Source organism: Leptinotarsa decemlineata, unplaced genomic scaffold (genome assembly GCF_025532065.1).
Source record: "Leptinotarsa decemlineata unplaced genomic scaffold, Ldec_3_MD MMD2_tig00026299_RagTag_RagTag, whole genome shotgun sequence".
Classification (NCBI taxonomy): domain Eukaryota; kingdom Metazoa; phylum Arthropoda; class Insecta; order Coleoptera; family Chrysomelidae; genus Leptinotarsa; species Leptinotarsa decemlineata.
This window is the reverse complement of record NW_027412676.1, coordinates 6,179,813-6,204,820: the sequence shown is the minus strand read 5'-3', so window position 1 is coordinate 6,204,820 and position 25,008 is coordinate 6,179,813. Positions and strand designations below refer to the sequence as shown.

The 25,008-nt window shown below is 34.8% G+C and overlaps 2 protein-coding genes across 2 annotated transcripts in view; one reads left to right on the top strand and one right to left on the bottom strand.

The window, feature by feature from the left end:
• The window catches only part of LOC111502748 (protein Wnt-4), a 218,694-nt gene that overhangs the window by 108,930 nt on the left and 84,756 nt on the right, over positions 1-25,008 (top strand). The window lies entirely within an intron of this gene.
• The window catches only part of LOC111502749 (uncharacterized), a 33,286-nt gene continuing 11,951 nt past the window's right edge, over positions 3,674-25,008 (bottom strand). The window contains exon 2 of the mRNA XM_074180617.1: positions 3,674-7,128. Coding sequence (XP_074036718.1) covers positions 3,674-4,981 — 1,308 coding nt within the window. The 5' untranslated portion in view covers positions 4,982-7,128. The remainder of the gene's footprint in view (positions 7,129-25,008) is intronic.

The following is a 25,008-nucleotide window of genomic DNA, read 5'->3' as shown; positions in this document are numbered from 1 at the left end:
GCTCTTCGGCCTGTACCACACTCAGACAATTTGCAAGTCCCTTCTCCACCCCAAAACTATGAAATTTTAGAGGAAGGTGATGAAGACTGTTTAGAAGGAGCAACCCATCCTTCTACATCCTATGACCCTGATTTTGAGGTAAGCGATAGGTCTAGTGATCCGCACAGAATTAGTCAAGCAGAGTTGAGTGACCTTATAAGAGATCTTCGCTTGTCTAAGGAAAAGGCTGAGCTGTTAGGGTCAAGACTACAACAGTGAAATCTTCTAAAACATGATGTGAAAATATCTCAGTACAGACAGCGTCAAAAAGATTTGCTTCCTTTTTTTGAGAAAAAAGAAAACCTCGTAGTTTGTTCTGATGTTAATGGTTTGATGGAGACTGATTGGAGACTGTTTATAGACTCTTCAAAACTAAGCTTAAAAGCTGTACTTCTGCATAATGGAAATCAGCTACCCTCTATTCCTATAGGTCATGCAGTTCACATGAAGGAAACGTATATAAATATGAAAACACTCCTTCAATCAATCAAATATGAACAACACAAGTGGCACATCTGTGGTGATCTGAAAGTCATTGCTATACTCCTAGGAATGCAATTAGGGTTCACCAAGTACTGTTGTTTTTTGTGGGACAGTCGGGATAGAAAATCTCACTATAAAAAAATGAACTGGCCTACACGAGACCTAAACCCTAATGAGAAAAATGTAGTTTACGAGCCTCTTGTAGATCCTAAGGATGTTCTCCTTCCCCCATTACATATTAAGTTGGGACTAATGAAAAACTTTGTGAAGGCCATGGACCAGGAAGGACAAGCTTTTAAGTACTTGAGAGCAAAGTTTCCCAGGTTGAGTGATGCTAAAGTCAAGGAAGGCATCTTTATTGGGCCTCAAATCCGTGAAATCGTAAATGATCCTGCTTTTGACATGATTTTAACAGGAGATGAAAAAAGAGCCTGGGAAGCCTTTAAGGGGTTTGTACATGGGTTTTTAGGTAACAAAAGAGATGATAACTTCACAGCATTGGTTAAAGAGCTTCTTCAAGCTTACCACCAACTTGGATGCAACATGTCCTTAAAAATTCATTTTCTTCACTCTCATCTTAATTTCTTCCCACAAAACTGTGGAGCTGTGAGTGACGAACATGGAGAAAGATTCCATCAAGACATTGCCTTAATGGAACAGAGATATCAGGGCCGTTGGAATGAAGCAATGCTTGCAGACTACTGCTGGTCTGTGTGTAGGGATGCTCCAGAAGTGTTTTATAAAAGACAAGCTAAACGACAGCGATCTTACAATGAATCGGATGGACTTAATTGAAATTTGGTGGTACAAACTTCTTTTATTTGTCAAAACACTAAGAATAATGTTTTTTTTTATTAAATTTGTACTTAAAATATTCTAAAAGAAACATAACAATATTGTTTTATGTACTTTCACTTTTCACGTATAGTATAACTACTCTTTAAGATTAAGTACTGTGTATCTCAAAAACCAGAGCTAATAAAAATTTTTCATTGTTATTTTCGTTTTTATCACCCCAAAATTAGTAGAAATTGACTAATTTAGTGTAGGAAACATTCAAAAAATATTTTTTTGTTGTGTTGTGAACGACACTTACATTTTTTTGACAAATAAATCGAGGGAAACACTTTCATAAGTTTTCTCGGAACTTCACACAGCCCAGGATATTTTTTGGGTGTTTCTGTCCGCAGCCAAAATATTCAATTGCATTTTTTAAGTTTCAACTACTCATTGGTGTAACAGTAATATATTTATCAGGCAACCACTGTTACAAACTCTAATTAGTATTAGTTATGAAGTGATTATTTTTGGAACATAACTTGCAGATAAATGCAACGGTTTTTGCAGTATAACTTGTAATGCAATGATTTATTATTGTGTGGTAACCGTTTGAGTTATTTCATTTGAAATCTTAATGTTGTTTACCCTGTCATTCATTCATCTCAATCTTATCTGAGCAATCATCCTAAACTTATAATATGTATATGTGTTTCAAAAGTTTGCAAATGTTTTAGATTAACAGACAACAAGAAAGAGGAACGGTATTTTGATTATATACCATATGTCAAAAGTTTGACATATATTGGCAAATACAATAATATTCTATCAAACCCTAATAATATTGTCATAATCAAATTTGTTACTGTCGTTATATATTTGATTTTTTTTATTGAATATATAATATATAAAGGAAATAATAACTTTTACAGGTAATCATTTAACTTCGTATTTTCGTAACTAACAACAAAACATGAGAGTTCCTGTTATTAGGTAGGTACATATTATTTCCCTTGAATTATGTTAATACAAAATGTTTAGCTACATGAAATTGTATTCTTTAAAAAGTTTCATAACGATATAATTATTCTTCAATTTGATTTATCTACTTTCAGAAGAGTGCAATATCAAATCCTCATACAATCATATAGAGGTTTATTCAAGTTTTATTCGCTGTATAGGTCAATTTTGAAATACAGTAGGTTTCTGCACACACACCGATTGTGGATGGCCGATATTATACCGGTCGTCCAAATTCCAATAGTGAACCACATGTAGGAACGGGATCTGGCACACATGTGGTTCACTACATGAGTACTTGATAAGTGTTTTTCACACTTGTTTCGAGAAAATACAATGCAATAAAACTTATAAATAATAAACATACTGTCTGACAATTGCGGAAATATGAAAAAATCCAATTAGTATCAGACTTGTCTAAATCTAAAAATAAATATTTACAAATCATTCGCACATACGCATATAAATGTGCAATTATAAATTAATACAATGGTTGATACGTATGGGTGGTATAAGATTGTTTGTATGAGTTACAGTTGCGCAGAATAATGCCAAGCATTTTTCAAGCTGATGCCGTGACAGTATTGGTGTGGCCAACAAATATCAACCTGCTGTCGAACGTCACCCCTAGATCTTTGACAGCGTTTTCGCGAAGGAGTAGGGTAGTTCGGGGAGAGATGACTCGCTTTTTGATTTTTTTTTATAACTTCAATATAAATAACTACAGGGTTTAAAAAATTTTGATCATTTATTGTCCAAAAGAAAACATATTTACTATTAAGGTAAAAAACAACAAAAGAATACACTTTTAGACAAAATATTAATTTAAAAAAAACTCAAATAAGGTCATCTCACCCGTAATGTAAGGGTTAGATGACCCTTACACTATGGGTGAGATGACTCTTGATTATTAGTATATGCAAAAATCATATTTGACTTTAATTTCTTGTTTTCGAGAGCACTTTTCCACATCCATGGCACAGGTTGATATATTTGGAACAACCTCCATGAAACCATGCGGTACAGTGTACGCATTGAATCCAATCATCTTGTTTCATTGTAGTTGTATAAGGTTCACCACATCCAGCACATTCAGCGTTATCATTTTCATTGATGTCATCGCTTGAATGATCAGATAAAGAAATATTAGTATCAGAATCCTCAGAAGATGAGGCTTCCACTAGTTTTCTTGATAGTGATGATCTTTTCTTCGCATTTTCTAAATAAACTTTCCTAATAAGTTTTATACTATTTTCCTTATTTGCTCTTTTTTCTGCCTTAACTGTTTTTTTAACTTCCTTCGTAGCTTTCTCTTCTCCTTTCTTTCGTCTTTTTTCAATATGGTCTGGACTAGTTAATTCCACTGCTTAGCACGTTTCCTTACCTGGTCAGCGCTACTTGTTGAAGGTACAGGTGTAATTTGTTCAAGAAGAGTTCCAGGAGTAATGTTTTTTTCTTCAGCAGACGTGGAGGGAAGAGGTGACAATGAATGGTTTGGTAGTACTCTTTTGTCCAGTGCACTATGTTCTTCTTGACTATGACTAAATGCACATTCAGTTAAAAATGCATACTCTGGTATCGCACTAGGATTGAACGGATATAATCCACAAGCTTTGAAACCTCCTTTTCCATTTTCAACAGTTGCTGATTTTGACCATGCATCATCAAATAATTTGCCAAAGGATAGCCGATTAATTTTCTTAGTTGGATTAGTTTTCCCAAAAGTATTACAGACAGAATTGTAATGAGATTTTAAGGACTTAAAAAATGATCTTTCCAATGGCTGCAGGAACTGTGTCGTATGACTCGGAAAGTAAAGAAGTGTTATGTCATTTGCTTCAGCATATTCTAGCATTTCAACGGAATTGCAGTGACAGGAGTGGCCATCTAAAAAAAGTACAACGGGCCCTTGAGGTTTCCGTGGAACAAAATGGGTTTTTAACCAATCTAAAAATATATCAGTGTTAACGTACGCTGATTTTGCATTCATGTAAAGTTTTGATCCAGGAGGCATACCATCTTCAAACTCCTGCTTTTCATTTTTTCCCTTAAAAATCAAACATGGTGGGAGAAACGCACCTTCTGCATTACAACAAGACAATACAGTTACCGTTTCACCTTTTTCTGAAGATGTAAGCGCCGCTACATTTTTAGAACCTTTTTTGGCAATAACATATCCAGGTTTGTTATTGAGCTGCAAACCAGTCTCATCCATGTTATAAATCTGTGCTGGAGAGTTTAATATGTTTTTGTCGAGTAGAGTTTTTTCTACCAAGGCAAAATAATCTCTTACTTCTTGTTTATTCATGGCTTGGCATCTAGCTAAAGACACCCCTTCAGATTTTCTTATACTTAATTCGGAATTTCTATGAAGAAAAGAGTGTAGCCAGTCATACCCAGCTACACCTTTTTCTTTATTAAATGGGTGTTTTATTTTCATGAAATCAGCTAATCTGAAAGCCATCTCTCTAACAGTCTGCCTTGTTGGGGCAAACCCAGCTTTTTTCAATTTCAAAATGTGGAATTTAATTTTTACTTCATTTTCATACCCAAGTGAACAAGAAGGTCCTAAACCATGTTTATTAAAATCTCCTCGTCGAATTCTTCTTCGTAAAGTTGGTTGTGGGATACCAAAGTGCCTGGCAGCTTCATTAACACCCATTTCCTTATTTAAAACTGCATTTCCTTCTGCTTTTAGCTGATCCTCGGTCCACTGACCCCTATTGCACTTTAGCTGTCTGTTATACTTTGTAGGTATGTCTAAAAATAAATAAATTTGATTAGAAAATGGTATTCATATTACCCCTAATTTTTGAGTCATCATTCCCAAAATTCAGGGTTAGATGACTCATTTATTTTTACAATCATAGGAAAATTAAATATCAACGACAACGCTGTACAAATGATGCATAACCTATACGCAAAGTGGTTAGTATCTAAAACTCCATAAAAGACGTTTTATTTTAACCTAATTTTTAAGAAACTTTTTTCTCCATGCAAATTTTCATAAACAATTAAAAATAATTTTTGATCTTACTCACCTATTTATTTGTAAAACTCACAAAAAATACACAAGAAATAACTACGTGACCTATGTATAACGATTCGTTGTACTGAACTAGCCGCTGTTGCCTCATTTCTGAAATTATTAAAGTGAGTCATCTGTACCGACGAGCCATCTCACCCCGAATCTCACCCTATTTCATCCTCGAAAGAATAAAAATACTCAATAATATTGGCATTACGTGTAAAGGAGCAAACTTCACCCTTTCTAACATTTATTGCCAATTTTTTGATTTAACGCCAGTTATTTATTAGAACTAATTAAAACTGAAGATAAGAGCAGCTCTCTAAACTTGTGATAGATGAAATGATCTTCAATTCGTCTGCATAAAGTAAGTTGCCACAAGAAAGCTCGGAGGTGAGATCATTTATGAAGATGAGGAAAAGCAGGGGTCCTAGATTGGAGCCTTGTGGCACACCGGATGGTGATAAGTATGCTGATAAGTTGAGTTAGTGAGAGATTTTAACCCATTCGAGCTATTTTCTCTAGTAAGATGGAGTGACTAATTATGTCGAAAACTTTTGCAAATTCTGTGTATATAACGTCAACTTGTCTTTTTCTGTCCATTACTTCTATCAAAAACTGCTTGATACTGCAGAGATTCGAAACAGTGGATTTATTTGCTGGAAAGCCATGCTAGTTTGCAGAGATCAGGAGTTTGACTTGCGGCATTATTTGGTCATACACAGATATCTCAAAGGCCTTCGCGAAGTTACAGAGAATATATATTGGTCTACAGTTCTCAATATTCTCTGGGTTTCCTGATTTGAGAATTGGACAGACTTTTGATTGTTTCCATCGTTCACGAATATGAGATTTGCTTAGGATTGTGTATACAATATGTGTGTATTATGTATACCATGATTTGAATGAATAAAGTAAAGAGTACCTGAAATGTGTTGATATCTAAACCCTCCAATTCCACTGGGGTTCCAAAATTAACCTGACTTTTATGTCCCAGTGAACGCTATATAGTTGAGAGTCGAAATACATCGATAGACCATTTATAATATTTTCAAAAAGGTAAAAATGAGCTGGTGTTAGTTTCATCTTGTGAATTAAACTGAATAGTGTCAGCTGGTTAACGAAAAAATAGATTTTAACAAGTTTTTTTCAACATTTTATTCGAAACTAGGCATCTAAGAAACAATTTGGAATTTTTTTCCTCACATGTTTGGCATCCAGAGTTATATTCATCCTTCAGTTTTCATATTCCAATTCTCATTAGAGTTTTTCATTTTTTTGACCTACCTTCATAAAATTTTTTAAGCTCAGCCCCTCCTCCCCCGAAAAAGTTCGTAGGTGCTCAACACCCCATTGAAATGGAAATACTGTGGCATTAGCTACTGAGTTGAATTAAAATTGAGGTAAAACTATATGTTAGGTTCATGAACCAGCCATGTGTTCATATTTTGTCAAACTAACTTATTAATCTTCATTCATTCACTTCACGAAGTAAGATGTTATGTTTATCTGATAGATATAAGTCATCACTTTCAATTAATATCCATCAATTTTATATTTTTCATACATATGTTCAATGCAAAAATTAATTAATGTACGTGAAGGTACAATCCATCAAGATTTTGCTAGGTTATCCAGGTGTGAAATAATTTATTACCCACTTTCGTTGTTGAAATCCATTCGATAGTTAAACATTTTCCAATGAAATTATAGCCTGCATCCTGTGAGTTCCACTCCAGGGTTCCCAGGTGTGTCCAACGTACTGAACTACTGCGTTAAATCTGTAACATGAAAGTGATATACGTTCATTCTTCTTTCAGAACTAGACTACATCAATCTTATAACAATCGCCATCGTTGAGAGAAGAGGTTGAATAGCACATGTGATAGTTCTATAATTTACGCTTTTGGTTGATATAAACTGGACTGTTTGTTATGAGAGTAAATGGTAGTTGTGAATTTGAAATTGATTTAATTTAAAAAAGAAACTAGTATGAAGCTCTGTCATTCTCATATTAGGAAGTTTTTCTATTACATTAAATAAACTTCTGTGAACATGTTTGAACAATCCAAATGCATATGGTTCAATAATTATTTTGGCTGAGGAGAAGACTTTATTTTTATTCTTATTTTGTTTTGCTAGTGAGTAAAGAACGTATCATACCCCAAAGGAGAATTCTCAAAAGAAATACCAACATAAAAAAAATCAAGAATTACAGTCAAAACAAATCCAACGGAAATAATGTCTCTGGAGACATTTTCAAACCAGTTACTCGTTAAACCCATATGCAAAATATTTATGGTAAAATTGAAAATTTTTGAATGTACTTTAGTAATACTTTATCGTTTCCTGTATATTGCCATTTGAAATTGTGTTTTGTTGTGACTATATTCTATGGTTATGTCCAGGTAGTTAAGTTTTAAGTTGTTAAGATTTTCTTATCTATGGTTTGCAGATAATAAAAACATATGATGAAAAAGGAGAATGGTTCAGATACGTTGAAGATGGACTGTACATATCACAAAACAATGGAATAAGAATAGAACAAATAAAAAAAAATTATCGAAATAAATCAAAAACTATGTTTCAGCATTGAGAAAGAACACAACTCAAAACTCAACTGCCTGGACATAACCATAGGATATAAACACAACAAAACACAATTTCAAATGGCAATATACAGGAAACCTACACAAACAAGCTCCACCATACCCGCAAGTTCAAACCATCCACCATCACACAAAATGGCTGCCTATTCATATATAGAATGTTAAGGATACCACTCAGCAATGAAGCCCGAAACAAAGAACGGAAAGTCATATACCAAATAGCGAACGAAAACGGATACCCCCAAAAGACAATAGATAAACTAGAAAACAGAATCAAACAAAAAATACAGAACAAGGATCAAGCCACCCCAACAGACAAAACAACACAACGATGGACAGCATTTACGTACGTAGGACACCAAACCAAAAAACTAACAAACATCTTCAAGCCACTGAACATCAACATCACATACAAGCCGAACACGAAGATAACACAAAAAATACTGAATATCCCGTTTTGGTTTTTGTCTTCTTCTTTTTCATAGCTGTTTATTTTTTGTGTCATTTTCGTGTTTGACTTGTATGTGATGTTGATGTTCAATGGCTTGAAGATGTTTGTTAGTTTTTTGGTTTGATGTCCTACGTACGTAAATGCTGTCCATCGTTGTGTTGTTTTGTCTGTTGGGTTGGCTTGATTCTTGTTCTGTATTTTTTGTTTGATTCTGTTTTCTAATTTATCTATTGTCTTTTGGGTGTATCGGTTTTCGTTCGCTATTTGGTATATGATTTTCCGTTCTTTGTTCCGGGCTTCCTTGCTGAGTGGTATCCTTAACATTCTATATATGAATGCGTTATATGCAGCAATTTTTTGTGATGGTGGATGATTTGAACTTGCGGGTATGGTAGAGCTTGTTTGTGTAGGGTTTCCTGTATATTGCCATTTGAAATTGTGTTTTGTTGTGGTTATATCCGATCGTTATGTCCAGATATTTAAGTTTTGAGTTGTTCTCTTTCTCAATGCTGAAAAATAGTTTTTGATTAATTTCGTTAATTTCTTTTGTTATTTGATCTATTCTTATTCCATTGTTTTGTGATATGTACAGTCCATTGTCAACGTATCTGAACCATTGGACGATCTTGAATCTCATGTGAATTGAATTGGTCCCAAATTCGACAATTTTGTTTGTTCACGTATCAATCCATACAGAGATGGGTCACATCGCTCAAGATGATTTTTCGATGAACTTACTGTTCATGTGCAGGCCCAAGTAACAACGCAAAATTCGTCAAGTAGTGATCTGCGAAAAACCGAATTCTTGTGAGCGATGCGAAATCGACCGACTCGGATTCTCCAGCACACTCTCACAGACAGCGGTGATATTTTTGTTAGATCTTGCGGTTCGTCAACGTACGGGTTTTGGTCGATCATTTACTGAACCAGTGGACTCAAATTCATCTACCACATTGTGAATAGTCCTTTCGGTAGGATGATTATGGCGACCGTAAAATGGGCGAAGCGCTCGGTACGTTGCTCGAACAGAACACCTATTTTGATAGAACAAGTTTATTATTTACACGTGTTGTTGAAAGCTATATCTGTCCATACTGGTTTGAAAGATGAATCTTCAACAAGATGGCCGTTATCAATTGTCAAAGTTCGGAAGTCCCTGTTGAAAGACCCTGTATGGCTGATGGAAAATGCCGAATAATGTCTGGTTCCTACTCACCAATGATGAATAGTTATGCAAATATTCGAAAGTTAAAAAAAGAGCACCATCAGATAGATATAAACGTGTACACACTCTTTACATCCATGAGAATAGACAAGATATTCGTGAACTAAGAAGTTTTGATAATTAAACCTGCTCTGAGAGTTTACTTCAGAAAATTCAGGTTAATGGCAATTTACATCAATATTAAAAAAGGCAGAATACATCACGATTTATTTGATATTTAATCATGATCAATAATCAAAGATACTTTCGGAAACGGTAATCATGAAACATCATTTCTGCACCTGGCCTACTGAACCTAAATTACGTTTTGAGTGTTATGAGTTAGCCACAAGCGAAGTTCTTGGTGGTCCATAATCAAACAGTGTTCACACTCCGTGAATACACATATATCTTTTACATCTTGATTTACTGGTTCGTACGCCCCCTTTTACTTCAACGTTTCAACACTATTATTACGCTAACATAAACAAACAAACGAACTCGTGAAACATTAGGAAGATTTACCTAAGACGCCAGATACGCATTGGGGTTCCCAATTTTTTTCTAAAATAATTTTATCGCAATAAGATGTTTTGTATTATGTTTTCTAATGGAAACAATAAAGTTCATTCATATGCGTGGGAATTATTTAAAAACATTCACAAACAAAAGAAGCATGCTTACATTTCAGCAAATTATTGATCGGCTTCTAATTCATCGATATCACTTTAACAAATGAAAATTGGCCAGCATAGTCTCTTCAAAAGTACAAATTCGGGGGTTTTCGGTCGGTCCTAACAACTGAGATACTCAAAAGATTGTTTCCATTTTATTTCACATTTACCTTCTGGATGCCAATGAATCTCTTGCGATATTTAATGAGAGTTCGAATTCAACAAATGTCAATAAAAACGTTTCAGAGATCATCATTCTCGTTATAAAGAAACGTGCACCTCAACATTCAAGTTTAAAAAATTATATAACTAATCACTAGTTGAAAAATTAGTTTAAAAAAATAATGTATACAGGGTGTTTATTAATCATGCAGCAAAAATTCAAAGGACTATTTCCTGGACTATTTTAAGGATATTTTGTCCCTTGATAATTTTTGATAGGGCGCTTTGTTTCGAAGATACGGAGCGAAAAAGAATTTCGACAATAACAATTTAATACCAAAAATTACATGTCAATGTTTCCTAATCTACAAGTACTGTTGAAAATTACTACCCCCCGCTCGGATGCAAGAATCCAATCTTCATCTCACCGACTTCCTAACTCTTTCAAAAACACCAGAATCGTTTCTGATGTTGTTACACCCAGCAATTACCCGATTTCTCGAATCTTGCACATCTTCTACTAGAGTAGTATAAACTAATGACTTCAGGTGGCCCCATAGGAAATAATCCAGGGTACTATCTGCCATTCTGTAGTCGCTCCTGATGGATAGTCTGCTTGATGCCCTCGACAGATGCAGATGATCTAGTCATCTTGACAAGGTCCACGTCGTGAAGGGTAGCGTGTAATATTCTCCAAAACACTTTAGACGTTGTTCACAGTTGGTGCCTGAGGAAGCAGATGTCTGTCAACCCTAGCAAAACTGTGATAATTCCCTTCACCAGGAGGAGAAAGTTGGACGATCTAACGCCACTTTCCCTCAATGGTGAGGACGTTCCATTTGCAACAGAGGTGAAATATCTTGGCATTGTCCTTGATAAAAACTCACCTGGAACGCTCACTTGGAAAAAGTTTTATACAAAGCCAGACTGTTCCTATGCACATGTCGAAGGATTTCTGGTAAAACTTGGGGTTTAGGTCCCAGATAAATCCATTGGATTTATGTGATGATTGTCAGACCAATCACTTATGGTGCCATTGCCAAGTGGTCGAAGGCTTTACAGAAAACGGCCCAGGCGAAGCTCTCTGGGTCACAGAGAAAAGCTTGTCTGGACATCAGTGGTGCCATCAGTACCGTCAGCGGCCATGGAGATCCTTCTAGATCTACCTCCTCTCCACATTTTTCTGGAGAGGGAGGCTAGATGGACTGCATATACATTTGTGCACATTGCCAGTTGCAAAAATCAATTCAATGCAGAGTGCAACAAACTGTTGGTTGACACTGGAAGCCACATCATTCTGGAAATGACCTCTGACTTTATGCCTCAAACTGTCAACTACGAAGTGCCTATAAAGTACTGTTTCCGAGTAGAGAGGACTGGATCCTCCGTGAGAAGGAAATATTAGGAGCAGATAGTTGTTGGTTCACACATGGATCAAAAACACTTTCCGCTTCTAATGCAGGTGTTTTCAGTCGCAGACCCAGGACAGATATATCAACCTACCTAGGAACCTATGCAACTATATTTCAAGCGGAAATTTACGCTATTGTATTGTGTGCGGATCGATTGGAAGAATCCAACCTCATAAACAAGTCAATAAAAATATTCTCAGACGGTGAAGCGGCGTTGGAAGCTCTTGGCTCCTACCGAGCAATGTCTAAATTGGTAGCAAATTGCCAAAAACGACTCTCCTCGATAGGAAGACTTAACAGATTTTCTCTGGTCTGGATTCCTGGCCAAACAGGCCTGAAATGCAATGGAGCTGCTTACTCCCTTGCAAATGAGGGTGCTGCAAGCAGCTTCATCGGACCAGAACCTGTCATTGGGATCGCTTTAGGCTTTGCCACACAAAGATTGAACACCTGGATGGCAACAATATGTATGGACTTCATGCAGAATCTTTCAGGATTTGCTCACTCAAAGACGTTTATTCACCTTTTGAAGCTTGATACCAAACAGTTGTTGGACTACAGGAGGGATGAACTACGATGTCTAACAGGCCTTCTTACAGGTCACTGTCATTTGAATCATCATATGTAGAGACTCGGACTGTCCGAAGACAGTGTGTATCGCCTCTGTTTGGAAAATGATGAAACAGCAGAGCACATACTTTGTGCCTGCTCCTCTGGGAACCCTTGCGTGTTGCGGTGGAGGGGCGAATAGACCCACTCACTCTGGACCTAACCTAACCTAACCTAATCTTTGAAATCATTACAAAAAGACTATACAGGGTGTCCCTGGACTTCCTCTTTTCCTCTCGGGAATGTATAGATGGGGTCAAAATATCACCAGTACTTCATATAACTTTTTTTCCTAAAAGTCTTCGTAACCAAGTTACGGGCCCTCGAAGTTACAAAATGAAAAATGTTTTTCTTTGATAACTTTTCAAGTGAATATTCAAAATCATCCAAATTTTGGTAATTGACTAAACAAATGAATTCCGTCGATGAGCTTTCATGCAGGAGTCAGTTGTTTTGCTACAAAGTCAGGAACGGACTACCCCCGATGGTCCACACCCCAAAACTTTGAAATGACAGATATTTTTCAATATTTTTCAACAAAATAAGGTTACTTGGACAATTTTATGAATAAAAGTACTCATGTGGAAAGTCGATCGGAGCAACGAGTCTTGATAAAAATGTAGTTCTACTCGACGACATCAAACCCGCTCGTCCACCATTATTTGAAATGAATAATTATCAAAGCAGAAATAATAATGATAACGTTAATTCAACAACATTTATAACAGGAATAATACAAAGTATGCTAAAATGAAGTCGTAAACAAAAAGTACAGTACCTATATGGAAGTTTAAGTCACAATTGTGATAGCAGATATTTTTTCAAAAGAAATATCAAGTTCTGTAGATTCGTGGTGTTTTTAAACTAACAAGCTACTCTACTATGAAATATCGAATTCATTCCATATTTTGTATGTACATAATACGTGTGAAATAATCACGTTTCGTGTTGATCAGTTATCTGAATCTCATGAAACTCAACATTCGAATATTTCAAATTCTTCTTCACAGCTAAACTGTTGAGGAGTTTCACTGATAATTATAATTTTATGGGAGAAATTCTTTAACACGAATCTAAATTTAGCTGAAAAAACGCACATCGGAAAAAATAAAATTTGGATGATTTTAAATATTCACTTGAAAAGTTATCAAAGAAAAACATTTTTCATTTTGTAACTTCGAGGGCCCGTTACTTGGTAACGAAGGATTTTAGGAAAAAAAGTTATATGAAGTACTGGTGATATTTTGACCCCATCTATACATTCCCGAGAGGAAAAGAGGAAGTCCAGGGACACCTTGTATAGTCATGGAATGTTGTCTTGAAGCTACATAATTTTCATCAGTAATCATTCGAGTTGAGGGTTGTTATTACTGACAAGAATGATCTCAAGTAACTTCACTTGAACATACTGATATTAACAAAACCTTTTATGAATAATCCTCTAACATTCTCTTTTCCTTAAAACACAAAATTTTATTTTGGTTCTGTAAAACAGGTATCATATAATTCATTGAGCAAAATGTAGGTCAGTGCCTAGCATCGGAAGAAATTCATCAATTTATCTGATCTTATTTTAAACCGATACCTGAATAAATATAGCATTGGCCCAATGTCAAATTGAATTCTTCTAGGTTTCGAGGTGACGATTGATTGCGTATTATTCGTCAAGAATAATCATTGAAGAATACGATTTACGTGACAATTCACGTGTACATCTGAATATCTCCACGATATAGTTACATGACAAAAAATGCAATCTTATTATAAAGATAAATTCATTAGTATTCAATTCAACTCAGTTTTTTTTTGCTTTTCTTTTTTTTTTTCTGCTACAAAGCAACTTCTTCATGGAAAACTGTGTATACTTTGAGCATTTAAAAAAAATAATTAAGTATAAATTGAAAGGGGTATATTTTTAAGAGAGATCAGTTTTTGAATAAAAAGCTTTCCCTCCATCTTCCTAATTTCGAACTAAATTACTTTCTTCTTCCCTTTGGAACTTTCCCACAATATCTTATAAAGATGGCTAAGTAAAAGTTAATCTTTCTTTCTAAGAAATAATTTCTTTTGAATATATATATATATATATATATATATATATATATATATATATATATATATATATATACATAAAGTCGTCATCCAAAACGGTGCTGATGAGGTGATAAGACTGGTGTCTTATTCCGTCATCGAGGATGATAGTGTTCTATGTAAATAAAATTTTATATCATAACTTTTCAATGTATTATATTGTGTAGCATTCCTATGAATGATATCTGACTCAATTCCATGTCTGGAGTACAGTCAGAATAGGAAGATTTGTTTTTCGTATAATCCAATGTTAATAAGAGAGTAGTTGTTTTGGAAGGGATTTTTCTTCTAGTTTGTTTATGCATAATCTATATATTTTTGTGAAGAGTTCATTTCGAACTTTCTTCTTTCCTTTGGAAATGTTCCACATTTTCTAATAAAGATTCAGAAGTGAAAGCCAAAAAGCTTTTTTGCCAAATATTCGGGTGTTGCCAATGCACCATCAAACTATGCAATGTATTTTATATTCAGCACAATATTTTTCCATTCGTAGTGTAGTAAATACAAAAAGTAATCCCCAATATATCAGACATGGTATATTGGCTATACACGATGGCGGTTAAACCCATAATAACATATGCATCTCTGGTCTGGTGGCCAAAGATGAAGCAGGCGACCGCCATCAACAAACTAGGCAAGGTGCAAAGACTTGCATGTTTGGGAATGACGGGAGCAATGAGAACTACCCTAACAGCTGCATTGGAGTCACTCCTGAATCTACCTCCTTTACTTTGTGATAATGGGGAAGGCCAAGATGAGCCAATTCAGACTGGAAAACTCACCGAACTACAAAAGATCCGACCGAACAGAAATTTCGGAACAAGTGGAGGAGCACATATAGAATATGTGCACGGACCACATGACACCGAAGTACACCTTTAACACAAACTTCACGGCCAAAATCATATGCCGTGAAGAGTGGAAGACCATTAGTCATCCCGTAAACATGTTTGGAAAAAACCCCTGGTATACAGATGGATCGAAGACCAAACATGGAACGGGAGCTAGAATATACCAAGCGGATAGAAATCTATCCGCTATCCGCTAGGACTATACACATCCGTCTTTCAGGCGGAAGTGTATGCTATCTTGCAGTGTGCAAGGCTTATTAAATTGAGACCTCAAAGAAATGAGCGGATCAATATTTTTACAGACAGCAAGAGCGCACTAGAGGCTCTGACAAACCCGAAGGTGACATCAAAACTGGTCTTGGAATGCCATGAAGAACTGAATGAACTTGCAAACAGGAACAAATTGAGTTTTTACTGGGTGCCAGGGCATTCAGGAATCACAGGTAATGATAAAGCTGATGAATGCGCTAGACGCGGATCATCAACTTCATATATAGTACCAGAATCAAGCACACAGAGTACTGGACAAAAGTACCTGGCAACAAACACAGTGGAATCTTCATTAGGGAACCGTCCGAGAAAAGAACCGAAGAACTACTTCAATATAGTAGGGATCGGCTGAGAATAATTACAGGGTTACTAACCGGTCATTGTCCGCTTAGAGGACACCTGAATGAAATGGGCTGTACAACGGATACCTCAGCTGCAGATTATGCAACGAAGGGACAGAAATAGCTCTACACATCTTATGCGAATGTGAAGCACTGAATCACAGGAGGCAGGCAATATATGGACGTACAAAATTACGCCCAGGAGAATATGACGAACATCCAACAAGGAACCTGTACAAACTAGTACAGGGAACGAGACTGATGGAATGGGTATCATAAGAAGATGGGAAAATAAACGCAATAAGCCCAAGAGGCTGCAGTGTTTTCTGGAGACTTGGACTAAATGGACAAGTCAGACAGCACCCAAGGTACAAAAAAAATTCCTAATAGGAATTAACATTTTCCTAAAATTTTAAAATACTTATGTTAAATATATATATATATATATATATATATATATATATATATATATATATATATATATATATATATATATATATATCTATATATATATATATATACATATATATACCACTTTAGGTAAATGGAAACCGTCTAAATTAATTGTCATCTTGTATACGTCATTTGTAAGACCCAATTCTGGTCTCATATTCTTGGATATAGAGATTGATTATTAAAAGTAATAATTTGGAGTATGAGTTAGGCATGAATTTTCTCCTGCCACACAAAAATTTTCAGAGGCATATTTTTATATGTGAATGAGAGTAATATTTTTCATCGAACACTGTATTTATCACTCATATGAAATTTACGAAATGGATACAAAAAGTTTTTTCATATTTTTTTCATTTTATCAGTCTATTAATTATTGATTATATTGACGAGTATCATTGAATATTAATTAAATTCAAATTAATTATCTTAAAATCCGACCATTATAATGATTCATTGATAGAACGTGAATTATTCTTCTCGAAAACAAAAGTTTAGACCCACATTGTTGAGTGAGTATCAGGGGTTCAAACTGTATGAAGTTGGCAATAAATGCCGGTAGTAGCTATCAAATCTAGCTGGATACCATAAAATGGAGGGCTGGAACTCGTAAACATGTGAGCATTTCCGATATTGACAAATTTCCAATATCCTAAATTGAAGATTTCATCGCCATTTCAGACAATGTGTTATCATATTGCCTTACACCACATATAAATACCGATATTTCTTTAGGAAAGTGGGAGATTGGTAAATAATAGATTCAAAATATGAGTTTGATCTTTATTGGGAATCTGCTTTTGGAGTTCGAAAACAAGTGATACCTATATTGATTGGTTAACTGCTCTGTTGGAGACATAAATTAGTTAGAAAACCTCGAAATATGACAATTTACAAAAAAAATCTGTAAAAAGTCATGGTATATAAACTATTCACAACTTCCTTTTATGATATTTCGAACATTAAGTAAAATGTTGGATGTTTGGTATGTTCCGCAATGAACGCAGGAATAATTATAATTATCGCTGACAGAAAGTTTTCAAATTTCTATTTAATGTGATAATCTCTATTTGAAAACTTGAACTGGAGTTCTGGATACTTCAGTTTTATAACCCTCCCTTGTCCTTGTCCATCATTGTTTCTTCAAACCAACGCAAGAGATCAACTCACTACTTGGTTAACATTTTGGCCGATTCTCCAAAGTCCTTCCAAACTACATATTCTACAAATAGTACATGAGTTGACGAATGACCAAAAACAAAAGAAAATATCAATTTCATTGATCTAGATCATATTATTGCAGACCCTGTCTAGGTTTTATATTTTTTTGCCAATGTTTCTATTGAAACAAAACACAAAATTAATATATCTCTAGATCAGGCTCGTTCAACTGGAGATTGAGGTTATTTCACTTCCCAAAAACTATACCGGGTGATTCTCTAAGGTGGCTCACCCCTATAATTTTTTTAGTACTGGAGATAATAAAACGAAATTTGAGAGTTATGTATTATAGTTTGATTTACATTTTTTGACATATTTACTTGCTTTGCCGTACTTCCAGTTTGACCGGAAACGACCCCAACTTTCAATTTTTAAATAGGACATTCTATATATTTTTACTTACTTCGATCGAGAACTACATTTTAAATCCAACAATACTTCACTTGTCAATATTTGACAAATAAAATCATTTTTATTCCAATTTTTATTTTTTGATCTAGAATGCCATGGATCGCGTAAATCGCTTCATTCTTGATCAAGTAAGAAAACTACGACTTTGAGGCTTATGACTTCACAGTCGTTTTAAGAAGTATTTCACAGTCGCTTTTTGTGAAAGGTCATTTCCTTACGAGTAATTTGATGCCAGACACTGGCATCAAATTACCAGACACCAAATGCCAGACACTGATTTTGCAAGAACGTCGCAAATTAGTCCATCAAGGTTATAAATTTTCAAAATAGCCTCCTCCTTGATCACGGCAAAGTTCAACTTTTTCAGTTGTTGCGCGCTTCACATTGATTAGCTGTTCAGTGATGTTCTGGAATGCTACCCTTACTTTATGCTCTAGTTCTTCACGAGAAGCTGATGTTGTATTGTAAACTTGATTTTGAATTGTTTTCCGGAGAGAAAATCTAGCGGAGTAAGATCTGGTGATCTAGAATATGAAAAAGAAATATTACCTACATTTATGTAAAAATATGACAACTCAAGAATGTACCTCGATGGCCACTGAATAGGTTTATATGTGTCAGTCGGTAGCCAAGCGGTTCGGCGTGGGTGCTTTGTTCACTCACTCGAATTGACTGCCGTGTTGGTCGGTGGTTCAAGCCCTAGTCTGAACGATCGATCTTCACTTGCTACCGTCCAACCCGTGTTAGGAATCACACGTTAAAAGGTAAGACCTCGTTAATCCTTAGCTCGCACAAGTTTCGACTTCTGAGGGTTGTCGTTCGTAGGGGTGCGACAGCTGGTTAACGGAAAAACAGATTTTAAACAGATTTTAAACAGAATCCACTTTTCTGGGAAGGTGTCATTCAGATATTCTCTTACGACTCGAGAATTGTGAGGTGGCGCTCCATCTTGTTGAAAATAGATATCAATTTGTTTATCCAGTAGCAAATCTTCAATAAAATCATTAATTTGATTTCTAAACAACTGTAGATATATTTCCGCAGTCAGTTGTCTGTCGAAAATTATTGGTGCCAAAAGTTTTCCTTCGATAATACCCATCCAACAATTGAAACCAAATCGCGCTTGAAAATTTCCTTCTTGCATCAGATGTAAATTTATTTGACACCAGTACCTTTTATTATTCCTATTGAACATAACCAAGTTGTTGAATCGGGTTTCATCTGAATAAATAATTTTAAATGGAAAACGTACATCTTCTTTGTATTTAGTCAAAAACCAGTTGTGATCGTTATCGTAAAGATGTTGGTGTAGTTGGTAATTGAATTATGTTTATGAAGAATTCTCCAAACGGACGAATAACTTATATCACACTCAAAAACAATTTGTCGAATTGACGCCGTACAATTCAATTCAACAAAGGCCAACACGTCTGCTTCTTTTTATTCACTGACGATGAAGTTATTGGCATTTTCTTGTGGTTCATTTCGCATTTTTCTTTCCTGTTTTGGAAAATAATGCCGAGTGGGATGGCGACGATTAGGGAACCTCTGAGCATAAATTCGAGCTGCATCAGTCGCATTCTTTTTTGTTTCTTCGTAAATAAGCAACTTGTCAATTTTCTGGTTTCTAGTATAATTTGCCATATCTAATTATAAACTACCTAACAAATAACTTTTTAAAAGTGATAGCATATTCATTAATTTGTTTAGGTAGTCCTAGCAACAGCTTCAATTGTTTGTCACGGATAACTAGAGTAACAGGACTTAGTGCAGAAGTATACCGAATACGTATTATTTGTTATGGGTATGTTATTGGGTATGTGTTATTGGTAATAGAGAAAATGAAGTGAAAGTGTGTAGCATCAAATTATTCATAAGAAAATGATCTTTCACATATTTGCAAATGTGAAATAATTCTTAAAACGACTGTGAAGTCATAATCCTCAAAGTCGTAGTTTTCCCATGTTGCTTGATCAAGAATGAAGCGATTTACATGATCCATGGCATTCTAGAATAAAAAAATAAAAATTGAAAAAAAAAAGATTCAATTCGTCAAATATTGACAAGTGAAGTATTGTTGGATTCAGAATGTCATTCTCGATAAGTAAAAATATATAGGATGTGCTATTTAAAAATCGAAAGTTGGGGTCATTTCCGATCAAACCGGAAGTACGGCAAAGCAAGTAAATATGCCAAAAAATGTGAATTGAACTGAAATACACAACCCTCAAATTTCGTTTTTCTATCTCCAATAATAAAAAAGTTATAGGGGTGAGCCACCTTGGAGAATCACCCGGTATAGGGGAGTTTTTGAGGACTACGACATCCTCAAGTTTATCAAAGATATTTTGGATGAGTTTTCTATACTGTCTTACGAATTTCTTGAATGAAGAGAAAATATTGACACAAATGCAGCACATATAAACGTTTTGGGATATGTTGGATTTTTTGCGATGTATTATAAATTATTCGATTTGTTGATTATGATAAGTCGAAAATTTATAATAATGGAATTCGGGTAAATACTCTCGACTGGGAGAGACTTCAGTAAAGAATAGACAAGAGTATACCTTCATCCGGATTGAAGAAAACGATAAAATAAATGTTTCTCTCTCTCTCTAAATAGTGTTGTTTTTCCGTAATTGATTGTTAAAAATCGGTTTTTCTAGGCCCGTGACGTTACGGGCCTAGTCTCGCTTCTTTTTCGATTGACCATCAGGAACAATACAAATAATGAACATTGCCAAATTGTACAATTCACGGAGCGTATAAACAGTTTCTGATTCATTCGTGATTCAATGTAAAATCACACTCACTTCCGACAACTAAATCTAAGAAGAAAGTGTAAGAAATGCATTGGAAGGAAGGATTAATTATACGTGGGATTTAAATAACACAAAACGCAATTAACTTGTTATTTTTGAAATATCTCCGGCAGTAGACATTTTCATGTAGATATCACAGAAATTTTAATAATGGAAGTGTACATGAACCTGTTAACGTTTGAATTCATGAAAAAATTCTCCATATGAAATAAAAGGTACTTGAAAACCATGGTTCTGAATGGAATTCAACGAGCTATATTTTTAAATGGTTCTCGAAGGCTTATGAAACCTAATAAAATAAATCAATTATGCATTCATGCCACCTACCAAAAATAAGAAATTCAACGATATATATTAGCCATATTGCCTCTCTTGAATGTATGAGATGTACTCTTTCTAATGTTTCATAACTTCGTAGTATTGTTAAAATAATAATTGGCACTTGGCACACCGCTGTAGACACGATCAATTTTATTGGTCAACAGACACGCGGTCAATTTAAACTCTTGCTTCTCGAATTTTTTTTTTTTTCATCAAATATAAAAAGGTGTTGGGACCGATTAGGCTCGATAAGTATAATATATCCCTAACTCGATCAGTCTACAAGGAAACCAGTATCATATTCAATAGCATGAAACAAGCCCTTTTGCGATGAGTCCAATGATATTTTTATTATATTCGAATGAAGATACCTTTCAAAGAATATATCACAAGCTTATACTTCCCATTCAAAAAATCGGGGGTTGTACCTGTGATCAGACGGGGGTTGAAGGTAGGGATAACATTTTTCCGTTGTCCCCCATGATACCCTATCAAATTTTGACAGGGTATCATGTTGGAAAATTTTTAATAACAGATGATTCTCTCTTATCTGTCTCGTAGGAATATATAAATTTGGCTCAAATTGTCGAGCCGTGAAGTAATAATTGTTTGTCAAATAAATATTTTTATTCTCTTTTATGGCAGTGATAATATATACCTTTTATGTATTGAATCAGTTGATTTTTCGTATGTGCCAGTCTGAACGTGAAATCTTTGTACCCAACGCATCAATAAATGAAGCACTAGACCAGACAGACATAAAGGAGGATCTACCAGCTCACGACAAAACACATGAACCAACGAGATTATCGGAAATTCCTTGAACAAACCAAAATACATAGTGAACCTAGAAAACCAAGAGGATTGCAGCAGGGAATATGTCGGCCAAACAAATGGGCGAGTATCAGTCAGATCACAGAAACATCAACTCGCACTCCACAACAAATAACCTCTGCCCTATACAAACACAACCTTGATACAGGTCATAAATACTGAATTCTTATTTTGTTGAGATACGATTTTTGAGAGGTGAAATCACATTTGCAAAATAATGACAATTTTTATACAATGAGTGCATTTTCAGTATCATGATAATGAATTGCCTGAGACATATGACAGCTGTGAATAACTTTGGTCAATTAGAGTAGAATATTGTAGAATTATTGTTCCCAATCATGGAGAGATGAAAGATGACCAAATTGCTTCAAGATATCGGGCAGTCACAAATTGAAAATTGAAGAACTTGATGGAGACCGATATGAATTTCAAATTTTTTATCCTTGCTGATGTGAGACGAAGACTACGGAAGGCAGCTTTGATCAATAGAAGACCCACAAAAACAATCGAAGTCACCGGGGCTCACAAGGTAGCTCGATTACGAATTCCATGCACATATGGATAATGGATATTGGACTATTGATGACCGGAAACAATTCCTCTATGTTACCTGGGTTCATCTCACACCAAATCATTTCTTTGGTTTTTTGTTATTATTTTACAACTTTAACTACAAATTATTCTAGACAAAAATTCTAAATAGATAAATAACAGTTGGCATTTCCCCTCAGAACGATGTCCAGCTTCATCATTAGGGCGAAATTTTGAACCCTAGGGTATTTTCAAGTGAAAATTGTTCAAAAATGTTCATGGTTTCATCAGTGGTCCCTTTATTGAACGTGAAATTGAAAATTTTGGGTAAGAATATAAAATTTCATTGAAAACAATATAATAACATAAAAGTTGATTCAATTCAGTAGTGACTTTTATTATCTTCAACAAGTGAAAAATGTGAAAAAAGTGAATTGTGAAAAATCTTTATTTCACGTATTCGTATAATTTTCATCAAAAATCCTTCTGTAGTAGCAACTTCCTCATAATAATGCTTTTTCTAATCTATTCTGATGTTTTTTCATGTCTCTATGTATATATTTGTATTGTATTTATTCATTTCAATATGTAATTTGCTCTGATAATTTATGAAACTGTCCAATATAATGAATTGTATTCATATCTATTTCTTCGTGTTTTCATTATTGAATTCAAGAGGATATATTGTAAATTTCAACGGTGATAAATAGATTACAACTTTTCAAGACGCAAAAACCATAATAGTGTGAGCCATGGACGCAACCCCATAAAACAAATTTTTATTTATAAGAACCAGTTCAATTCACAAACTACACAATCATACACATGAAATTTATAGTCTTCTACTGCTTGTACGTGTGAGCTTCAATACCGTAATAAATTAGAGTAATTCATTTATCACAACTTTTTTGAAAAACAAAGAAACAACAACGACTTCGTATTTTATAAATGGTGTGACTGAACATTTAAATAAAACCGCATTGAAAAAAGAATGCTTTGAAAAGGTCTACCCCCCAAAAATGGAACAATATAATAATAATATTAATATTTATTTGTAGTTCCTTATTACATATGAATACAATAAATATTCAGTCTATAAAACTAATAAAAAACTACAAATGAGGCTAGATCTTAGTTGTAGCCTTGAAGAAAAGAAAACTTAACTAGAGAAAAAAAAACACAAAAAGAAGAGAAAAACAAAGAGGAAGGAGATAGGGAAGACGCAACTCTTCTGCAACTGTCCGATTGCCACTCCCCCAATTAACAGACTAATTAGTATTCCCAAGTCCGAAAAACTGCCCGTAACACTTCTCCCTTGTACCGTCGCCTGACTGGTCTGATCTTTGTTCAATATTCCTGAATTTTTCCATAACCCTTCGTATTCAAGACCTATATCTTCTTTTCATCGAAGTCATTGGTCAGTTTTTATTTTGAATAAATTTTCGGGCCACCTATTCAGATATGGCCGAACTTCCTCTCCGTGAAGCTGAAATGCAAACTCGTAGCCTGCATTTTTGCGTTCCCAGTATTATAACTCATCAACATGATACTTTTGTTTGGTCTAAATTGAACGAAACATGACCATTCTTGATGTCGTCAAAGTTCAAAAATCATAAATTAAATTCAACGGTTACTCTGTTGGAAAAATATCGATGTCGATAAACAAAGTGACCGACCCCGATCTCTATGAATAAAATTATATTTTTCGTTAACTATCGCAATGGCAGTTATATCATTATCATTCAAGGTCACCCGGTAGTCCCTGTGAAAACACGCCATATAAAGTTCAATAATTATTGATGAAAACATAATTATAAATAATTTTCATTTATCATTATATTCAATAAATATGTTCATCAATTAAATATCTATCTATTCAATAACACTTATAAGAAAACTGTTCGATTCAAAGATTATTTGAGAATAGAATTCGAATCTTGTTGGCAGTAAATAATGCTCCAAAATCTATGGACAGTATCGTTCTCGTACACCCTATAGGTTTTGAAACAACTTTTAGGATGTCAAAATACGAGTTGATATGAGATACTTACCTAATTTTGACTGAGATGATTGGTGTATACGTTCTTTAGTACTATTCTGTTTTTTTTACCGTTATTTTACACCTGAAGAAAAACCGACCGGCTACATGCAACGGAATTCCTGTACTCTCTGCAATCCAGGATTTCATGTACAGTTTCAAAATTCAAGACAGGGAATCACAGACGACTCCTTTTTCTAATTTAATAATAAGGTCCACTCTTTTACCAACTCAACATTTTTTTGAGTGAGTAACTTTTGAGTAACTTTTTTGAATGAGGTAAACTGAAGAAATATCGAAGATTCATACAACGGTTGGATCCACCGTTGTGTGAATCGGTGGATCGAACC